This window comes from Notolepis coatsorum, assembly GCF_963971535.1.
Source record: "Notolepis coatsorum genome assembly, chromosome: 1".
Taxonomy (NCBI): Eukaryota; Metazoa; Chordata; class Actinopteri; order Aulopiformes; family Paralepididae; genus Notolepis; species Notolepis coatsorum.
In genome coordinates this window covers 170,294,167-170,316,969 of record NC_140165.1, presented here as the reverse complement: position 1 = coordinate 170,316,969, position 22,803 = coordinate 170,294,167, and the positions used below count along the sequence as shown (strand labels likewise).

The 22,803-nt window shown below is 48.0% G+C and overlaps 1 protein-coding gene across 2 annotated transcripts in view; it reads left to right on the top strand.

Annotated features, from left to right (window-relative positions):
• Positions 1-22,803, top strand: part of myo1ea (myosin IEa) — a 176,467-nt gene that overhangs the window by 130,323 nt on the left and 23,341 nt on the right. For both annotated transcript variants that reach the window (XM_084334683.1, XM_084334682.1), the window contains exons 16-19: positions 5,830-5,911; positions 7,798-7,904; positions 16,343-16,441; positions 20,938-21,082. In XM_084334683.1, the coding sequence (XP_084190809.1) occupies positions 5,830-5,911; positions 7,798-7,904; positions 16,343-16,441; positions 20,938-21,082 (433 nt within the window). The remainder of the gene's footprint in view (positions 1-5,829; positions 5,912-7,797; positions 7,905-16,342; positions 16,442-20,937; positions 21,083-22,803) is intronic.

Below are 22,803 nucleotides of genomic sequence, written 5' to 3'. Positions count from 1 at the left end.
GCCTCCTCATGGCCGCTTCCTCATGGCCGCCTCCTCATGGCCGCCTCCTCATGGCCGCTTCCTCATGGCCGCCTCCTCAAGGCCGCTTCCTCATGGCCGCTTCCTCAAGGCCGCCTCCTCAAGGCCGCTTCCTCATGGCCTTGATTAAGACAACCAAATTAATAAGCAACGCAAGGAGAGATAGGAGGTAGATACTGTACATGTTGGTATTATTCACAGTGCAAATCCATTACCTGCTGTCGTTATAAAGGGTGATATGAAAACCTACTTCCACAGGTGACTGACTTCAGGTGCATGAATTATGTCGGATTACTTGTCGGATTACATTCCTTGAAAAGGAAAGTCATCACACTTTATTCGTTGGGAACTCTTATCTGATTTCATAAATAATAAATATATTAGTTCCCATTGGGTTTTTCACTCAAGCCTGTCCTTTTTCAACTACTTCAAACGTCCCTTGTACTTTGTAAGATGTGTAATTGAGATGGGATTAGATGAAATTGTACCTTTTTTTAAAGGGATCCAACCACGTTTTCCTGTACAGTATATTCACATTTCCACCCAAATAGACACTCTATAAGTTGTTTTATAGTCTACAAGCTGAATACATTTCCTACCTCATATCACCTCTGCAAACCTTGTTCACATCCCCATCCGTGTTAAGTTTCACTTTCGTTTTTAATAAAGTCATAATGGGTCAGACCTCCTTTGATTGATTGCAAGTTGGCTTGTTAGAATTTGAGGGAGATTGTGTAGACCAATCAAATTGAAGTAGGAGGAGCAGGTTCACTTGTCTCCAGTGAACTCTTCCTGCGTCCTGCACATCACCCCTGCGTCATGTGCGTCCTTGCGCGTATATGTGTGAAGAACTAGTGGTCCAAACTATCCATTGGATGCCTTTTTAATGTTTAAAGACTTCTGTGTCTTTGGCGTTCCAAGGAGTTCCGTTTCACAGCAAAAAAGGGTGATGATTCACACACTTTACACACAGTGGCTCATCTCTTTTGACCTTTTGCTTTAAGTACATAATTGTCCCAAATTATATCAATAAAGGCAGGCAATGGAAAATGACTGGATAATGCAGAAAAAGTGGTGTAATGAAGGAAAATGAGTTCAAAATCACCAGTGTTTTCCTCTAGCGAAGCACCTCTATAATCAGCAGTGTCACTCACTCTCTCTCTTTCACTCACTCACTCGCTCACTCGCTCACTCACTCAAGCTTTGCATCTATGACACTGTCCTTGTTGTGATAAACAGTGTCATCTGCTGCAGAAGTTAGCAGTCTGACATTTACACTTGACAAGGGGCTTCAGTGGCTCAGGAGGAGGAGGTTCTGAAGGTTCCCAGCTCCTCCTGGCAGAGTGGAAGTGTCCTTGACCATTTAAAACTCCTTTACCAAGATAATTAGAAATGAGCACGATCTCAAGACGTAATTCAAACTGTGTAACTGCCCCTTTAAGTGGAGCACACATGAACACCTCCACCTCTCCTCCTCCACCTCACCTCCTCCACCACACCTCCTCCACCTCACCTCCTCCACCACACCTCCTCCACCTCACCTCCTCCACCACACCTCCTCCACCTCACCTCCTCCACCTCCTCCACCTCCTCCACCTCCTCCACCTCACCTCCTCCACCTCACCTCCTCCACCACACCTCCTCCACCTCACCTCCTCCACCTCACCTCCTCCACCTCACCTCCTCCACCTCACCTCCTCCACCTCCTCCACCTCACCTCCTCCACCTCACCTCCTCCACCACACCTCCTCCACCACACCTCCTCCACCTCACCTCCTCCACCACACCTCCTCCACCTCACCTCCTCCACCACACCTCCTCCACCTCACCTCCTCCACCTCACCTCCTCCACCACACCTCCTCCACCACACCTCCTCCACCTCACCTCCTCCACCACACCTCCTCCACCTCACCTCCTCCACCTCACCTCCTCCACCTCACCTCCTCCACCTCACCTCCTCCACCACACCTCCTCCTCCACACCTCCTCCACCTCACCTCCACCTCACCTCCTCCACCTCACCTCCTCCACCTCACCTCCTCCACCTCACCTCCTCCACCACACCTCCTCCACCTCACCTCCTCCACCACACCTCCTCCACCTCACCTCCTCCACCACACCTCCTCCACCTCACCTCCTCCACCTCACCTCCTCCACCTCACCTCCTCCACCTCACCTCCTCCACCTCCTCCACCTCACCTCCTCCACCACACCTCCTCCACCTCACCTCCTCCACCTCACCTCCTCCACCTCACCTCCTCCACCTCCTCCACCTCACCTCCTCCACCACACCTCCTCCACCTCACCTCCTCCACCTCACCTCCTCCACCTCACCTCCTCCACCTCCACCTCCTCCACTACACCTCCTCCACCTCACCTCCTCCACCACACCTCCTCCACCACACCTCCTCCACCTCCTCCACCTCCTCCACCTCTCCTCCTCCACCTCACCTCCTCCACCTCACCTCCTCCACCTCCTCCACCTCCTCCACCTCACCTCCTCCACCTCACCTCCTCCACCTCCTCCACCTCCTCCACCACACCTCCTCCACCTCCTCCACCTCCTCCACCTCACCTCCTCCACCTCCTCCACCTCACCTCCTCCACCACACCTCCTCCACCACACCTCCTCCACCACACCTCCTCCACCACACCTCCTCCACCTCACCTCCTCCACCTCACCTCCTCCACCTCACCTCCTCCACCTCCTCCACCTCCTCCACCTCACCTCCTCCACCTCACCTCCTCCACCTCACACCTCACCTCCTCCACCTCACCTCCTCCACCTCACCTCCTCCACCACACCTCCTCCACCTCACCTCCTCCACCACACCTCCTCCACCTCACCTCCTCCACCTCACCTCCTCCACCACACCTCCACCCCTCCCCCTCACCCCTCTCCACCTCACCTCCTCCACCTCACCTCCTCCACCTCACCACCTCACCACCTCACCACCCACCTCCACCTCACCACCTCCACCTCACCTCCACCACCACACCTCCACCACCCACACCTCCTCCACCTCACCTCCTCCACCTCACCCCACCCCACCACCACCTCACACCCACCACACCCCCCACCACCCCACCACCACCCCACCACCACCTCACCTCCACCACACCACCACCACCACCACCTCACCACCACCACCACCCCACCACACCTCACCTCCACCACCCACCACCTCCACCACCACCCACCACCAACCCACCTCCACCCACCTCCACCACCCTCCACCACACCTCCACACCTCCACCACCCACACCTCCTCACCACCTCCACCACCTCACCTCCACCACAACCTCCTCCACCTCACCTCCACCTCCACACCTCCACCACACCACACCTCCTCCACCACCACCTCCCCACACCACCTCCACACACACCTCCTCCACCTCACCTCACTCCACCACACCACCACTCACACCACCTCACCTCCTCCACCTCACCTCCTCCACCTCACCACCTCCACCACACCTCCTCCACCTCACCTCCTCCACCTCACCACCTCCACCACACCTCCTCCACCACACCTCCCACCTCACCTCCTCCACCTCACCCACCTCCACCTCACTCCTCACACCACACCTCCTCCACCTCACCTCCCTCACACCTCACCTCACACCACCACACCTCCTCCACCACCTCCTCCTCACACACTCACCACCTCACACCACCACCTCCACCTCACCTCCTCCACCACCTCCACCACCTCCACCTCCACCTCACCACACCTCACCTCCACCACCACCCTCCTCCACCTCACCACACCCACCTCACCACCTCCACCACACCTCCTCCACCTCACCTCCACCACCTCACCTCCTCCACCACACCTCCTCCACCTCACCTCCTCCTCCACACCTCCTCCACCTCACACCTCCTCCTCCACCTCACCTCCTCCACCGCACACCTCCTCCTCCACCACACTTCCTCCACCACACCTCCTCCACCTCACACCTCCTCCTCCACCACACTTCCTCCACCTCACACCTCCTCCACCTCACACCTCCTCCTCCACCACACCTCCTCCACCTCACACCTCCTCCTCCACCTCACCTCCTCCACCTCACCTCCTCCACCTCCTCCACCTCACCTCCTCCACCTCACACCTCCTCCTCCACCACACTTCCTCCACCTCACACCTCCTCCTCCACCACACCTCCTCCACCTCACACCTCCTCCTCCACCACACCTCCTCCACCACACTTCCTCCACCACACCTCCTCCACCTCACACCTCCTCCTCCACCACACCTCCTCCACCTCCTCCACCTCACCTCCTCCACCTCACCTCCTCCACCACACCTCCTCCACCACACCTCCTTCACCACACACCTCACCTCCTCCACCACACCTCCTCCACCACACCTCCTCCACCTCACACCTCCTCCTCCACCACACCTCCTCCACCACACCTCCTCCACCTCACACCTCCTCCTCCACCACACCTCCTTCACCACACACCTCACCTCCTCCACCACACCTCCTCCACCACACCTCCTCCACCACACCTCCTTCACCACACACCACACCTCCTCCACCTCACCTCCTCCACCACACCTCCTCCACCTCACACCTCCTCCTCCACCACACCTCCTCCACCACACCTCCTTCACCACACACCTCACCTCCTCCACCACACCTCCACCACACCTCCTCCACCTCACACCTCCTCCTCCACCACGCCCCCACTCTACCACCCAAGCTCAGCTCTCTAACTGTGGAGGCTATTGCAAAGTCTTTTTATTTAACTTTGTTTGTCAGTAAGTTAGTAAAACGTTTAAAAACAAAACGTACTGTCTTTTACTATTATGTACAATACCTTACTACTATACTACAACCTGTCATGCTAATATGTCTACACACACTACTATGCACTCAGAGTGTAACACTCAAATTCAACACTATTTGACAAACAATGCCACTGACCCTTAGCTGCCAGAGATGTGCCCCTCCTGCTGACTTGTTGTTCACAATTTGTAAGTCGCTTTGGATAAAAGCATCAGCTAAATAGTAGTTTTCTCACAAGAAAATGTGAGAAAACAGTTCCTGGTTTGACTGCTGTGGTGTTTGGATGAGTACAGCAGTGCTCCTGAAGGTCTCTCTCCTCTCTGTTTGACTGCTGTGGTGTTTGGATGAGTACAGCAGTGCTCCTGAAGGTCTCTCTCCTCTCTGTTTGACTGCTGTGGTGTTTGGATGAGTACAGCAGTGCTCCTGAAGGTCTCTCTCCTCTCTGTTCCTGGTTTGACTGCTGTGGTGTTTGGATGAGTACAGCAGTGCTCCTGAAGGTCTCTCTCCTCTCTGTTCCTGGTTTGACTGCTGTGGTGTTTGGATGAGTACAGCAGTGCTCCTGAAGGTCTCTCTCCTCTCTGTTCCTGGTTTGACTGCTGTGGTGTTTGGATGAGTACAGCAGTGCTCCTGAAGGTCTCTCTCCTCTCTGTTTGACTGCTGTGGTGTTTGGATGAGTACAGCAGTGCTCCTGAAGGTCTCTCTCCTCTCTGTCTGTCTCTGCTGTGGTGTTTGGATGAGTACAGCTCCTGAAGGTCTCTCTCCTCTCTGTCTGTCTCTGCTGTGGTGTTTGGATGAGTACAGCTCCTGAAGGTCTCTCTCCTCTCTGTCTGTCTCTGCTGTGGTGTTTGGATGAGTACAGCAGTGCTCCTGAAGGTCTCTCTCCTCTCTGTTTGACTGCTGTGGTGTTTGGATGAGTACAGCAGTGCTCCTGAAGGTCTCTCTCCTCTCTGTCTGTCTCTGCTGTGGTGTTTGGATGAGTACAGCTCCTGAAGGTCTCTCTCCTCTCTGTCCCCACAGAGCTTTCATCAGAGCACTGTTCCAAGAAAACCTCAATGTTGAAAAGAAGGGTCGACCTTCGACGGCAGGCATGAAAATAAAGGTATGTGTGTCTCTCTCTCCTCCTCTCCTCAGGTGTGAGAGACTGCTTATGAAAAGCTCATTGAGGCTGGTGTTGTTTTGAGAGTTCACTGTGTGGTCGTAGTAAATTACAGTGTTAATGAGCGATGACTCAGGCACAGAGATAACATGTTCGTTACTCAAGCTGCTCAGGACAGGGGTCCTCTGGGGACGTCAGAGAGCAGAGGACGTTTTAGGGTCTTGGTTTACTTGCTTTTAAATCGAAAAGAGGGAGGAGCCCAAATATCCATTTGAATGAAAAAGGCCAATGCCATTGTGTTTGTTCTACCAATTGAAAGTATCGTCTGGGATGACTTTTTGTGAGGGAAGTGGCCCGAAAACAGAAGGAGTCGAAACTGCGTTCTGAATACCATTGTGGGCCCGTTTGATTACATTACGACAGAACGTTTGACCTCCCTAGTAACGGGAGCTAAAATTCAACATGAAAAGCTGAACAAATTAAATAGGTCCGAGATCTGCCGTGATCTCAACAATAACCTCCTCGAGTGTTGCCATGTTTTGTGTTTACGTTGCAAATCTGGATAGTGGATAGTTAACAAGGAAGATATTCTTCTTCTATATATTCCCATTTATTCATCCCGAGGGAAATTTGGCACTACAAATCGCTCACAGTAAAAAACATTTAGGCAGACAAAACCAAAAATCACGAATACGAATTAAAATAAACCTAAGAATAAAATACGGTTTGGGATATACATTTCCTATGTTACATTCTAATATAAAATATACAGTAAAAATATACAGAACTATACAGTAAGTGTAACATTGTGCTAGGTTCGGTTTAAAAGTAAAAGTCCAGGAAGATGGTAACTGTCACCCTGTGCTCAGTGATGCAGTGAGGCACAGTGATGCATTGTAAAGTCTGATGGCTGTTGGAATGAAGGACTGCCTGTGCCGTTCAGTGCTACATCTCAGGAGTCTTAGTCTAGCCAAGTCTGTGTGTAGTGGGTGGGAGGGGTTGTCCCTGATGGCATGGAGCTTAGCAAGGCTCCTCCTCTCCACCACCGCTAGAGAGCCCAGCTCCACCCCTACCACGTTACTGGCCTTCCTGACCAGCTTACCTGCCCCAGCAGGTCACAGCGTACAAGAAGGCGCCTGCCACCACCGACTTGTAGAACATCCTCAACATCCTTGTACAGACGTTGAAGGATCTCATACTTCTGAGGAAGTAGAGTGGGCTCTGGCCCTTCTTGTAGAGTGTCTCTGCGTGTTTTTACCTGTTCAATTTATTGTCGATGTGTACACCGAGGTATTTGTAATCCTCAACCAATCGACTCCCCTGATGGAAACGGGGGTCACAGGTGCACTCCTCCTCCTCCCCAGATACATAACCAGTTCCCTGGTCTTCGTCACATTTAGCTGCAGGTGGGATACTAGAGATTAAACAGTACATAGTCTCTATGGGTTTAATACTAGAGATTAAACAGTACATAGTCTCTATGGGTTTAATACTAGAGATTAAACAGTACATAGTCTCTATGGGTTTAATACTAGAGATTAAACAGTACATAGTCTCTATGGGTTTAATACTAGGGATTAAACCGTATATAGTCTGGGTTTATGCCTAGGGAATATGGATTAAACGGTACATAGTCTGGGTTTATGCCTAGGGAATATGGATTAAACAGTACATAGTCTCTATGGGTTTATGTCTAGGGATTAAACAGTATAGTCTCTATGGGTTTATGCCTAGGGATTAAACAGTATATAGTCTATGGGTTTATGGCTGTAACGTTGTCCTCTTTCACATAGTCATCATCCTCTTCGTAACCCTCCTCTTCGTCACCACCCCCCGCCCCCCCCCCCCTCCTCCTATTCGTCCTCTCGCCCACTGTTCCACCTCAACAGAAACAAGCCAATGACCTGGTGAGCACCTTGATGAAGTGCACTCCTCACTACATCCGCTGCATCAAACCCAACGAGACCAAGAAGCCCAGAGACTGGGAGGAGAGCCGGTAAGCCCCCCCCCCCCCCCCCCCCACCCCGTACCCAACAATTATTAGGGGTTATACACACACACAGACACACACACACCCATGTGGTCGCAGTGGTCCCCCTCATGCTCACAAAATCAAGACTCGCCATGTTTCTCTTACTGTGTATTCACAGTTAACGCGGAAAATTGATTTACCGTGAATAAATAGTCCCAATTGATCGCATCAACTTGCCATGAAATCCGTAGACAGGCCGCGTGCCACTTTGATGCACATTTTCCAGCGGCGTCAGCTGTGAGATCTAGTGAGCCGAGTACATTTACTGGAATTCCCCTGGCCTAGAGTTTACAACAAGCATTTACAGCATTTCTTCATTCATAACCCGCCCCCCTCTCCCTTTTCCGTAAAGTTCTTATATACATTCTAAAATAGGCGAACATGAGATTGTACCATAGGCGTAGGTTTAGGGGGGGTTGCAGGGGACATGTCCCCCTCAACGTTGAGAAGAACCACCAAATTAAAGTGTCCCCCCCCCATGTTGAAACCAAACATACGTCCTTGGATGGTACTGCACCTCAACCTGCTTTGTCTTTCTGATATTTCTGTATATTGTGTTGTGGTTTTTGAGACTGAGTCAGTGTTGGACTGTTTCCTCCTCTCCCTCGTTCTCTTCCTTGGTTCCAGGACCCTGGTGGTAGATGTGCTGATGGTCTTGTATTGTTCAGGGGCTAATGGCCTTCCTGTTGTGAGAAGGCTTCAGGTTGGCTTGTTTAATTAGCACCGGAATCCCCGTTTTCACAGGAAGCCTGACCGCATTAGGGGGATTTCTAAGGGTTTTGTTGGGAGGAAAAATAGGTCTTTTACACACAATGACCCGGAAGTGTCCGTTCCTTTGTCGGAGGGACGACCGCACATGGAGTTGTCATCGTGAAAGAGTCGTAAAACAGAATTAATTGATGTATTTCATTCATTAACTCTACAATAGGGCCAATGCAGAAATCAAATTCAACTAGGAATATCGACGTTTAGCTGAGTCAGGCTTAGCTGTGTAGCAGGGATGGGCACAACTCACAAAATAGCTTTTCAAATACTAATCAAACCCCCCCCCCCCACACACGTTAACATGATTTCGTTTCTACTTAATGGCGAACGTGAGATAATCAAATAAGCAAGCTAGCTGGCTGCTGTCATTGCTAACAGCTAGATATTTAGGAGTCGCAGGCTAACGTTATTTCTAGGAACAAAATCATTCATTCCAAAAGTTACATTGTTGATGCTCATGTCTGAGCTTCCACGTTTACATATGGTTTTGTTTTTACTTAATACTTTCTGCGCCAGCCGTTCTATCCATCTCTACCGCTAGATGGCCAGCTTAAAATAGTTGTTTCCGCTGTGTTTCACTATGTTTGCGAAGCTGTGTGTGTGTTCTGTATTATAGCTGTGGAGACAATGGTGTGGCTCATTTGACAGACACTACTTGTAGTGCAACATGGAAAAGATAGTTTGTTTCTACACACTGTAGTTTGTAGTTTATTACATGCTAAACATCGCGCTTTTCCAAGATAATCCAGTCTTTTTTCATAGATCGCGAGATAAAACGTGTTATGTGCAATACGCCCAAATCGTTCTGGTTGATTCCCTGAACCCCCAAATACTCCCAAATCAAAGGTATATAACATGTACATATGTACCTTCACAAAAGAGGGGGGGGGGTCGTTTTAACTCAAAACTGTGATTGTGTTTGCCGAGCATGTTTTACGTCCGGTGAAACACAGAACTGTGATCGTTAGAAAAACACGTTTCAGGTTCGTAAAATAGACATAGAATATACCATACCTTAGCCAGAAGGTATTCCAAAAAGAATAATTCCAAGTGATCGCATTGCCATCGCGATTACCAGTGTATATGTCTATACACGTTTCGATGGTAAAATACGCTTAGGCAACGGAATTTTGAGGCGATCAATGTGATCTCTGTTCAAGCAGGAGGAGGAGCCCCTACAAGGAAGACGTGTATCCACGCCAGTGCAATTCCAGTTCAGACACAGACGATACTGCCACCTGGTGATCGGCATTGCAATTCCAATTTATACAAACGACCCAGGGACGGCTAGAATGACCCGGATGATCAGAGGAAAAAGATCAAAGGATCTAAAAACATATTATTACGTGTTTGGCGCTCAACCGCTGGCGAGCAAACACGTAATATTACGTGGTTGGCACAGAAAGTGTTAATAGTAAATGTGAGATAATCTAACAAGCGAGCTAGCCGGCTGCTGTCATTGCTAACAGCTAACGCTAGCAGACCAAGTGAACGTAAAGCATTAATTCTAAAAGTTACATCACTGATGCTTGAAATGTGTGAAACAACATCGCAAACATACAAAACGTTGCTACCATGTAACATCTCCAGTGTCTTTCTTCATCTTTCTTTTCTGTTCTCCCAGCTGTTAACGGACAGTTATGCTACCTGTCTAGCTAGCGAGCTGTACCCAGCATGTCGTTCAGCAATATGACTGACTATAGGCGTGTTCGAGATTGATTTCGGCTCGCCTCGAAAGTAGACGAGAGTAGACTAGTGCAGCCGGGGGAGGAGTCAGAACGTCGGACACTTCAGATTTGACTACAGCCTGCTCGCCTAGTCTCGCATGGCAGATATCGCGTTCATGTTCGCGCACACACATACACACCTGTCCAGCTCATTATAATGCGAGGGCCGCATGCACACTTAGATTAGATTCAAATGTATTGTCATCACACTGCACACTAGACTGTATTAATAATATACCATATATTGTTATATATACCAACTTGTTGCGCGATCCTGCCAACCGCAGCGCGCGCACGCACACACAACACACACACACTGCTGAATAATTCTGTTTTGCATCAATATATTATATATACTGTATATTGAGGCAAAACTGAATTATATATACAGTATATATTGAGGCAAAACAGAATTATATATACAGTATATATTGAGGCAAAACAGAATTATTCAGCAGTGTATGTGTGTGTGTGTAATACAGTACCAGCTGCTGCATCGTTAATGAACTATAGATTTATATGGAATTCGTTAATCTATTTTAGTCTGTTAACTGAGCCAGACGGCTTAGAGAAGTATACTGTACATAGAGCGGTAATGCTCAGATTGCTCATTGAGTCATGACTATAAATGCAAAACGTAATTGTCGTATTTATTATCATTATAATTATTTAATTCCGATGATAGAAACAGTCCGTCTGTAGAATCGACTTGAAGAAGCTCTTGGTACCCAAACTCCTGTATCTAATAATAATAATAAATCTATCTGATAGAGGGGATAGACGGGTAGATGGGACCCGTACTGTATTGTACCCATTCTGCAATCGGTTAATAAAGTTTTCAATCAATCAATCAATCAAACGTCTCATAACTTCCTCTTGTGGCTGGTGACTGACAACTTTTCGGAGCCAATAGGCGCTTTGCGCAGACGTCGCAAGTTGTTTCCCATCATGCATTTGCGTGGAGCAGTCGCTGGAGAGGTACTGTGGCGCCTGGCTCTGAAGGCTGAGCGTGGCTCTGAGAGGTACTGTGGGGCCTGGCTCTGAAGGCTGAGCGTGGCTCTGAGAGGTTCAAGTTCAAGTTCAAGTTCTTTAATAGTTGTCATACAGAAGTACAGAATACTTTCATACAAAATGCTTCTTACTGTTACGCTCCAGAGACTGTGCTAGACAAGATAGTATCAAATAACATAATAACATAATATAGCATGAATTTAGAAGAAGAAAATGAGGTCACAGTGTTCGGTATAGACATATGTACAATGTTCTGAGTTACCATATAATATACAATACACAATACTATGCAGTGTACTAATGTACAGTACTATCTAGTGCAAAGCAGAAATGGGATGAGGTACAATTTTAGGTACAATTTACAGTAAGGTGTACGAGTTGTAGTGCAATCCTTCATCCATAAATATAAAGTGTGGGGAGTGGGTGCTACAGTGTGTTTGTTTAAAGTGGGTGTGTGCTATAAGTGTGTGGAGTGGGTGCTACAGTGTGTTTGTTTAAAGTGAGTGTGTGCGTGTGGATGTGTGTGCTATGTGCGTTTGGTGGTTGTTGTTGTGTAGTGTTCATTCATTGTTCGTTTAGCAGCCTGATGGCCTGGGGATAGAAGCTTCTTCTGAGTCTTTCTGTGCTCGCCTTGAGACTCCTGTATCGCTTGCCTGACCGCAGCAGTTCAAAGAGGCAGTTGTTCGGGTGACTGGAGTCTTTAATGATTCTCTTAGCCTTGCCCTTGCAACGCTTGTAGTAAATGTTCTGGAGGGTGGGGAGCCCCCCTCCAATTGTGCGTTCGGCTGAACGTGTCACTCTTTGTAGTCTGCTTTGGTCTTTTGCAGTGCTATTCCCAAACCAGGAGGTGATGTTGCCGGTCAAGATGCTCTCTATTGTACATGAGTAGAAGTTCTTAAGGATCTTCTGGCTGACTTGGAACTTCCTTAGGCGCCTGAGGAAGTAGAGGCGTTGTCGTGCCTTCTTCACAACACTGTTAATGTGTGTGGTCCATGTCAAGTCCTCGGATATGTAGGCTCCGAGGTACTTAAAGCTGTTGACTCTCTCAACCGGTGCCCCGTCGATGCTGAGGGGGCTGTAGTCCTTGACCCCCGACCTCCTGAAGTCCACAATCATCTCCTTTGTTTTGCTGACGTTCAGGGAGAGGCTGTTTTCCTGGCACCATCCCGCCAGGACCTTGACCTCTTCCAGGTAGGCCCTCTCGTCGTTGGCAGAGATCAGGCCCACCACCACTGTGTCGTCAGCAAATTTGACGATTGTATTGCTACTCCGCTGAGCCACACAGTCGTGTGTGTACAGGGAGTAGAGGAGGGGACTCAGAACACAGCCCTGGGGGGCCCCTATGTTGAGGGTGATGGATGAGGAGGTGCAGTTGCCTGCTCTCACCACCTGGGGTCTGCCAGTCAGGAAGTCCAAGACCCACTGGCAGAGGTCATAGCCCAAGCCCAGGTCCCTGAGCTTGGCTATGAGTATGGAGGGGACTATGGTATTGAATGCCGAGCTGTAGTCGATGAATAGCATTCTCACATAGTTCCCCTGCCTCTTGTCCAGGTGTGATGCTGCTGTGTGCAGCACATGGGCTATGGCGTCCTCCGTGGACCTGTTGGGGCGGTATGCAAATTGCAGGGGGTCCATGTTGATGGGGAGGGAGGAGCAGATGTAGCCCTTTACTAGCTTCTCAAAGCACTTCATGGCTATGGAGGTGAGAGCTACAGGGCGGTAGTCGTTGAGGCAAGCAGGCTTGGATTTTTTGGGTACAGGGATAATAGTGGACTTCTTCAGGCAGGTGGGGATGACAGCCTGTTCTAAGGACAGGTTAAATATGTCAGTGAATACTGGGGCCAGTTGGTCGGCACAGACTTTTAGGACGCGGCCGGGGATGCCGTCCGGACCTGCTGCCTTCCTGATATTCACTTTTTTAAAGGTCCGCCTCACCTCATGCTCTGTTACCCTGAACACTGCGTCTCCATCAGCAGCCGACCCCCCCCCCCCCCCCCCCCATTGCCGTGGCTTGTGGGCTGGTGTTGTTATTACCAGCATCAAACCTCGCATAGAAGGTATTGAGGTCATTTGCTAAGGAGATGTCACTGTTCAGTTTGAGGGAGGCGCCTTTGTAGTCTGTCATCGTTTTGAGCCCCTGCCACATAGCTCTAGAGTCAGCCTGTTCAAACTGGAGTTCAATTTTATCCTTGTAGCGTCGTTTGGCCTCTGTCACTGTCCTCCTTACGTTGTATCGCGCCACCTTGTGGTCATTCATGTTGCCTGCCACTAGGCCGTCGTTGTATGCTTTGGTGCGCGCTCTCAGAGCTTCACGGACGGATTTGTCTACCCAGGGTTTTTGATTTGGGTAAACTCTCATTTTGGTAGTGCGGATTGTTTCTTCCACCATAGTACGAACATAGTCCAGCACTGTCTCCGTGTAGACATGAATGTTATCTGTGTCGCGGAACACGCTCCAGTCTGTGCAGTCAAACGCAGCCTGTAGCGTCTCCTCTGACGTCAAATCCCATTTCTGCACCTCTCGCGAGACTACGGGAGTGCTTTTGATTCTTTGTTTGTACTTTGGTGAAAGGAAAATGGACGCGTGATCTGATTTACCAAAGCCACTAGCAGAATGAGCCTTGTATCCACCTTTGAATTGCGTGTAACAGTGATCTAGGATGTTACCGCCTCTGGTGTTACAAGTCACATGCTGATAGAAGTCAGGCAATACCTTTCTCAGATTGGCGCTATTGAAATCACCCACCACTATGATGGTGGCATTAACGTTCGCTGCCTGGAGTTTGTTTACCTCGTCGTGAAGCCTGGAGAGCGCGGCACCATTGCTGGCTTGCGGTGGAATATACACTCCTACAAGGATGATCGCCGTTAACTCCCTCGGGAGGAAGAAAGGACGATGGTTATTGATGGTTATATATTCCAGGTCTGGGCAGCAGTGGTTCGATAATTCCTTCACGTTAGCTGGATCGCTCCAATTGTTGTTAAACATGAAGGCAATACCTCCTCCACGTTGTTTTCCGGACAATGCTGATCTGTCCTTGCGGTGGATGAAGAAGTGTTCGGCCGGGTGTATGGCGTGGTCTGGGACGTCCGGCGTCAACCACGTCTCGGTGAAGCAGAGAACGTTACAGTCTCTAACGTCTCTTTGGTATTGAATCCTTGCTCGGATGTCATCCAGTTTATTGTCAATTGATTGTACATTGGCTAGCAATATACTGGGTAGTGGTGTTCGGTGTCGTCTGGATCTCAGCCTGTTACGGATCCCAGCTCTCTTCCCTCGCCGCCTGGTGATTCCTTTGTTCCTGGGTTCAGGATCTGGTCCCATTGTTCTGAGAATTTCCACAGGCCATTGCTGCGGTTCGGAAAGCTGATTCAGGGAGTAATCCAATCGATAAGTTTCCCGTAATCCGATGTCTATAAGTGACTGACGGTCATACACATTAAATGCACCTACTGTTGGTACAGACAAAACTCTTAAAACTATAAATATTAACAAAAGTAAGCACAATCTCGACGGAGCGAACAGACAGGCGACCGGGCATAGCGGCGCCATCTTGTAAGACGCTGATAATGAACGCGTTCTCAATAACGTTCATTTAGCGGATAATCAGTACGTTCAGTTCACGTTCGCCCAAAATACGAACGCGTTCAGGTACATCACTGGCAAGGCCGTAGTAAAAACTGCGCAGATCTGCGTCCGCCTCGCCAATCTCGAACACGCCTAGTTATGCTACCTGTCTAGCTAGCGAGCTGTACCCAGCATGCCGTTCAGCAATGTGACAGTTATGCTACCTGTCTAGCTAGCGAGCTGTACCCAGCATGCCGTTCAGCAATGTGACAGTTATGCTACCTGTCTGCTTGTATCCTTTCGGCAACCAACCCTCCCTTCCGCGTTGCTCTGATTGGCCAGCGATCTACGCTCCGCCTGCGCGTGCATGAGCCCCGATGAGCCCCTCAGGCAAGCAGGAATACTAAACTCGAGGTAACCTAATTTATACAAATGGAAGTATTGATTTCACCGTAACAAATCATTTAAAAAATATACCGTTAACTGGAATATGTTGTTTCTTTACACATATGCTGGATTATGTAATTGGTTTGTCATGAAAAATCGCGAATTAACCGGTGGTTAATATCCCTGTGGCTGTGGTGTGGTTGTAGGCACAAAAATGCAGCTCGAACTACCTGTTATATTAAATTAATTGATTGCTGTTTAACTTGTCCGTGTCCAGTCCTTTCGATTAGCCCCACCGTTCATTGTAAACAATGATGCATGTAATTATATTAACGTTACTGTGTGTTGTTGTAGCTATGTTAATATAATAGGATAACCACCGGGTAATGCACGATTTTTTTATTGGTTTGTCATGACAAACCAATTACATAATCCAACATATGTGTAAAGAAACAACATATTCTAGTTAACGGTATATTTTTTTAATGATTTGTTACGGCGAAATCAATACTTCCATTTGTATAAATTAGGTTAGCTCGAGTTTAGTATTCCTGCCTGCCTGAGGGGCTCATCGGGGCTCATGCGCATGCGTAGATCGCTGGCCAATCAGAGCAACGCGGAAGGGAGGGTTGGTTGCCGAAAGGATACAAGCTACCTGTCTAGCTAGCGAGCTGTACCCAGCATGCCGTTCAGCAAGGTGACGGTTAATAAGGTTCCCTATCAATGTAGGTGTCGGTAAAAACAAAGGAAAATATATTTTTTGAGACAAAACGATAAACAATTCGATTTTTTTATAATTGAATAACTATTAGAAAATCGATGCCCATCCCTACTGTGTAGTTGTCTCTGTGATACTGTATACTGGAGAGTGTGAGACACTTGGTCCATTTGTCTCTGTACACTTTGTCCCCTGCTCAAAGTGCATGTCTGGTGTCTCTCCTCAGAGTGAAGCATCAGGTGGAATACCTGGGCCTGAAGGAGAACATCAGGGTGAGGCGTGCTGGCTACGCCTACCGCAGAATCTTCAAGAAGTTCCTCAACAGGTAAGATACCCCTAGATCTGCTGTGATTGGCCCTCAGAACGACAGTAGCTACTCTTGTCCCAGTGAGCAGGGTGGGATGTGTATGTGCGTCTCTACCCCCCCGCCCCCCCCCCCCCCCCCCCCATCTCTATCTCTCTCTCTTTCTCTCTCTGGGTCAGCACTGCATGGCAATCAGGAAGTGCTCACTTAACTAATGTTGGTGTTGGCAGAGCTGAAGGAACAGGCTGTATGCTGAGGAAAGACACAGCTAAAGCACACAGCAGAGGGGGCTCAGTGCTACTGTTGTTGATGTCAGTGTAGCGTATTATTATCTCCACCTAGCGGAAGCCTGGGGGGCGATCATGTAATCAGGTGTGTGTGTATGTGTCTGTCTGATTCTATCTTGCCTGATTCTATCTGTCCGCAGCTAATCTAGCAAACTACAGGGACGATTTGCTGCACATAGGCTGACAGCAGGCTAAGGAGCTGAATTTGGGAATATTTTTCCAATTGGTCAACGACAAGTATATTATTTTAGTTGATTTATTATTATTATCTTTTTTTATTCTATTCCTTTTTGGGCTTTCTGTATTTTTCACCCATCCCAATTTAGTCGTTATGCCAATTCCCTTCCTGGTCGTTGCGCGCATTGCCCCACTGTCGGCCTGGGGAGGGTGTAGAACTACCACATGCCTCCTCCGATACATGTGGAATCGCCAGCCGCTTCTTTTCACCAGAGTTTCACTGGGGGAACGTAACGTGTGCGGAGGTTCACACTATTTCCCCCAGATCCCCTCCCTGCTGAACCAGTAGGAGTCGCAGTTTACAACGACCAAGATACATACCCCACGGCTTCCCACCTGCTAACACTGCCAATTGTGTTAGTAGGGATGACTGACCAAGCCGCAGGTACCGCTGACAGCTGGATTTGATCCCAGAGTCTCTGCGGTTGTAGGCGAGTGCTTAGTCCACTGCGCTACCCAGCCGCGCCTTTGAGTTGATTTTTATCATTGCCCATTGAAATACATGTTCAGTATGAAGTTACACCCTTTGAACGCAAGAGGGCAATACTACATAGGTTCGCTGCTCAGATCCTTCAGGAATCAGCTCTGTGGCCATTGTTTACAACAAGGAAATGCCATAGTGAACCTATTTTTGTTGCTATACCTACTCATTAAAAACATTTATGAAGAATTTCCATCATTGTTCATTGAAATAAGCCCCACCCCTTTCACATCTCATGAACCTGTTGTAGAGACTTGTCATTGGATGTGTCAATTAACTCGGTACAGACTACTACTTTCATTGGTCCAGGTTAGCCATGCCCCCATGCTTAACCCTTGTCACTCCCTGGTACCGTTTTCTACTTTCTTGACTTTTTTTGTGTGTGTGTGTGAGCACAGCGGTGTCTGTTTATTATTATTTCATGAAATTGGGTCCGTATCTTCATTTTACATATATTTTCATTATGTCAAAAGATTATGATTTGAAACGCTAAAAGTTATTAGTATAGGGTAACAACGTTGTGCCTGCCGTCCGTTTTCATCAGCTCCACTCCCATGTTAAAAGTAATTTTTTAATCTGCACTCATTCGTTCAATTCTAGATAGAATTATCAAATGCAATCTCTCTACACACAAATGTATCAGTACTAAATACCTATATGTCCCTATGCCATAAATGTCATGTATGTTGTGTATGTCATAAATGTCTATATGAATTCAAAATGGGGGACCCTGATGTAAACAAGACAAACGTCTTTCTCAGGTCTGCATCCCCTTAACAATTGTGTGTATTGAGCCGTACTGTATTGTACCCATTCTGCAATCTGTTAAATAAAGTTTTCATTCATTCATTCATTCATTCATTCATTCATTCATTCATTCATACACTGTCAGTGGTCAATCTAATTATTAATGATGCTGTTAACGATGTAGAACACACGGTGGCGCAATTGCTCTACAGCTCACTGTAACTTTGACAGCCTTAGTAATGTATAATAGTGTAATCATGTATAATGGTGTGTAATAATGTAATAGTGTAACAGTGTAATAGTATGATAGTGTACTAGTGTAATAGTATAATGGGAATAGTGCAGGGAGATCTGCTTTCATTGGTCTACATTTGCCCCGCCCCCTACACTTAAGACCCACCTAACATGTAGGCTACTGTCTGTCAGCTGTCCTTGGTAGGCTAGTGACTAGGCTACTGTCTGTCAGCTGTTCTTGGTAGGCTAGTGACTAGGCTACTGTCTGTCAGCTGTCCTTGGTAGGCTAGTGACTAGGCTACTGTCTGTCAGCTGTCCTTGGTAGGCTAGTGACTAGGCTACTGTCTGTCAGCTGTCCTTGGTAGGCTAGTGACTAGGCTACTGTCTGTCAGCTGTTCTTGGTAGGCTAGTGACTAGGCTACTGTCTGTCAGCTGTCCTTGGTAGGCTAGTGACTAGGCTACTGTCTGTCAGCTGTCCTTGGTAGGCTAGTGACTAGGCTACTGTCTGTCAGCTGTCCTTGGTAGGCTAGTGACTAGGCTACTGTCTTGTCAGCTGTCCTTGGTAGGCTAGTGACTAGGCTACTGTCTGTCAGCTGTCCTTGGTAGGCTAGTGACTAGGCTACTGTCTGTCAGCTGTCCTTGGTAGGCTAGTGACTAGGCTACTGTCTGTCAGCTGTCCTTGGTAGGCTAGTGACTAGGCTACTGTCTGTCAGCTGTCCTTGGTAGGCTAGTGACTAGGCTACTGTCTGTCAGCTGTCCTTGGTAGGCTAGTGACTAGGCTACTGTCTGTCAGCTGTCCTTGGTAGGCTAGTGACTAGGCTACTGTCTGTCAGCTGTCCTTGGTAGGCTAGTGACTAGGCTACTGTCTGTCAGCTGTCCTTGGTAGGCTAGTGACTTGTCAACACAGTTGGGCTTTTAATTTTTAATTGTTTTTTACAGATCTTTGTGTATGTTGTGTGAGTGTGTTTGGACACAGATAATTATAATTAATGGTAATAGATGGTGTCTGCATTTGTTAAATATTGTAGGCGTGTTTGTTTGCTCTGTGAGAGAGAGGAAATGTCTGGCATGCTGCCTGGTGGAGATTTGTGCTTTACTGATCACACCTTTCTAATTGTGTAAGTGGCATGAGAAGGTGCTTCTATATTTACAGTAACTAGTCAATCCCACATAGGCAGAGATGTATTGTGTTTGATGTGGCTGTGACTTATTCTGTGTCTGTCCACCAATGCTCACAGGAGTTACAAACAAATAACTAACATCTTAACAAGTCATTTAATTGAGTCTCAAAATCGTGATTTTTATTTGCCAGTGGGGTGAGACAATTTCACGTGTTCCAAGATAATTAACTTGTTTCAAGGATTTTCTCAAAACAAGCAAGCTTATCTTGAAACTGAAGGAGTGACCTGCCTCATTTCTGAAACTAGTTCAGTTGACAATCTCAAGCCCCGCCCTCTTTTCTTGATCCTCCAATCACAACTGTTGCATCCCAATTGAAACAAGTGCATTTTTCTCACCCCATTGGCAGAACGTTTTTCCACTTGTTTTCTGAAAATAAGATTTTAAGATTCTTGTTAAGATTGTGGTTTTCGCAGTGTAGAGAATCCACAACCTTGACCTAGGACAAAGCTCATGGCCGGTTGAGTCCATCCTGAGTTACAAGAGCTCTGGTGTTGACGGGCATGTGGCATGTTGGGCCAGTGACTTTGACTGCCTTATTTTGTTACTGTGTGGAGCCAGGCTTGTGGTTATCTTGTTACTGTGTGGAGCCAGGCTTGTGGTTATCTTGTTACTGTGTGGAGCCAGGCTTGTGGTTATCTTGTTACTGTGTGGAGCCAGGCTTGTGGTTATCTTGTTACTGTGTGGAGCCAGGCTTGTGGTTATCTTGTTACTGTGTGGAGCCAGGCTTGTGGTTATCTTGTTACTGTGTGGAGCCAGGCTTGTGGTTATCTTGTTACTGTGTGGAGCCAGGCTTGTGGTTATCTTGTTACTGTGTGGAGCCAGGCTTGTGGTTATCTTGTTACTGTGTGGAGCCAGGCTTGTGGTTATCTTGTTACTGTGTGGAGCCAGGCTTGTGGTTATCTTGTTACTGTGTGGAGCCAGGCTTGTGGTTATCTTGTTACTGTGTGGAGCCAGGCTTGTGGTTATCTTGTTACTGTGTGGAGCCAGGCTTGTGGTTATCTTGTTACTGTGTGGAGCCAGGCTTGTGGTTATCTTGTTACTGTGTGGAGCCAGGCTTGTGGTTATCTTGTTACTGTGTGGAGCCAGGCTTGTGGTTATCTTGTTACTGTGTGGAGCCAGGCTTGTGGTTATCTTGTTACTGTGTGGAGCCAGGCTTGTGGTTATCTTGTTACTGTGTGGAGCCAGGCTTGTGGTTATCTTGTTACTGTGTGGAGCCAGGCTTGTGGTTATCTTGTTACTGTGTGGAGCCAGGCTCAGTGCATGTTCTGTATCTGTCCTCCACACGGTGGCCCACAGCGGATCACATGTCATTCTAATGATATATATCCGGTCCTCTCCTCATCCATCAGGTACGCCATCCTGACCAAAGAGTCTTGGCCAACATGGCAAGGAGAAGAGAAACAAGGAGTGGTCCACGTGCTGCGCTCCGTCAACATGGACCAGGAACAGTACCAGCTGGGACGAACCAAGCTCTTCATCAAAGCCCCAGAGTCTGTAAGTCCAAACCTGCGGTCAGCCTGGTAGACAGGTTCTGTGATTTACCTATTTAAGAAAGCTTTTTTTACCCAAAGTTTACCACCTTGTTGCAAAAGTGCAACCTAGCTCTCATAATACTCTGTGTGGTCCTGTAGCTCAGTGAATACATGTCCTGTAGCTCAGTGAATACATGTCCTGTAGCTCAGTGAATACATGTCCTGTAGCTCAGTGAATACATGTCCTGTAGCTCAGTGAATACATGTCCTGTAGCTCAGTGAATACATGTCCTGTAGCTCAGTGAATACATGTCCTGTAGCTCAGTGAATACATGTCCTGTAGCTCAGTGAATACATGGACATTTATATAACAGTGAATACATGTCCTGTAGCTCAGTGAATACATGTCCTGTAGCTCAGTGAATACATGTCCTGTAGCTCAGTGAATACATGGACATTTATATAACAGTGAATACATGTCCTGTAGCTCAGTGAATACATGTCCTGTAGCTCAGTGAATACATGGACATTTATATAACAGTGAATACATGTCCTGTAGCTCAGTGAAGACATGTCCTGTAGCTCAGTGAATACATGTGTGTCCTGTAGCTCAGTGAATACATGTCCTGTAGCTCAGTGAATACATGTCCTGTAGCTCAGTGAATACATGTCCTGTAGCTCAGTGAATACATGTCCTGTAGCTCAGTGAATACATGTGTGTCCTGTAGCTCAGTGAATACATGTCCTGTAGCTCAGTGAATACATGTCCTGTAGCTCAGTGAATACATGTCCTGTAGCTCAGTGAATACATGTCCTGTAGCTCAGTGAATACATGTCCTGTAGCTCAGTGAATACATGTCCTGTAGCTCAGTGAATACATGTCCTGTAGCTCAGTGAATACATGTGTGTCTTGTACTGTAGCTCAGTGAATACATGGACATTTATATAACAGTGAATACATGGACATTTATCCAAAGCACTTCACAACCTATGCCTCACACTCACGCAGTCACTCACACATTCACACACTGACGGCGGAGGCCACCATGCACGGTGCCAACCTGCTTATCGGGAGCAGTCAGGGGGTTAAGTGTCTCGAACCGGGAACCTTCTGATTACCAGACGACCGCTATACCTCCTGAGCCACTGTCACCCCCCGACATAGAGTTAGAGCATAGCAGCAACACAGCCTGGGTTGGGGGTTTGATTCCCACTGGGACCACCCATGCTAAAAGTAATGTATGCGATCACGGTACTATATAAGGTACTTTGGATAAAATCGTAATACAAATCACAAATGTCAAAACGGCTGCTGGCGTACTTTTTCCTCTCATCAGGGAGAGAAACATGCAGCTCTGTGTTTTCAGACTGGGCACCACAAAAATACATGAGTGTCACAACATGCTTGTATCCCTTCTGTAAGGCAGGTTTAGACCAGATCCGTGCACCACATCAGCACTGAGTAAACTCCACTCTGGAAACCATACACAAACGCTAAGCTGTGGTCGAGGAGCTGCTGAGACATTGTAAGGTGTCTCTTTCTCCCCCACGACTGCAGTATGAAAGCCGTGCTTGTGAGCAGTATGTGAGCTCACTTATTGACACTCGTACACATCGTGCACATCCGCGTTCGCACGCCTTCCACACGCGCACACGCACACACACACACAGATGCACTAATGCATGTGTAGAAGCTACAGTAACGCACACAGACATCTTAGTGTTGGCGCAGGCCTCATGGCC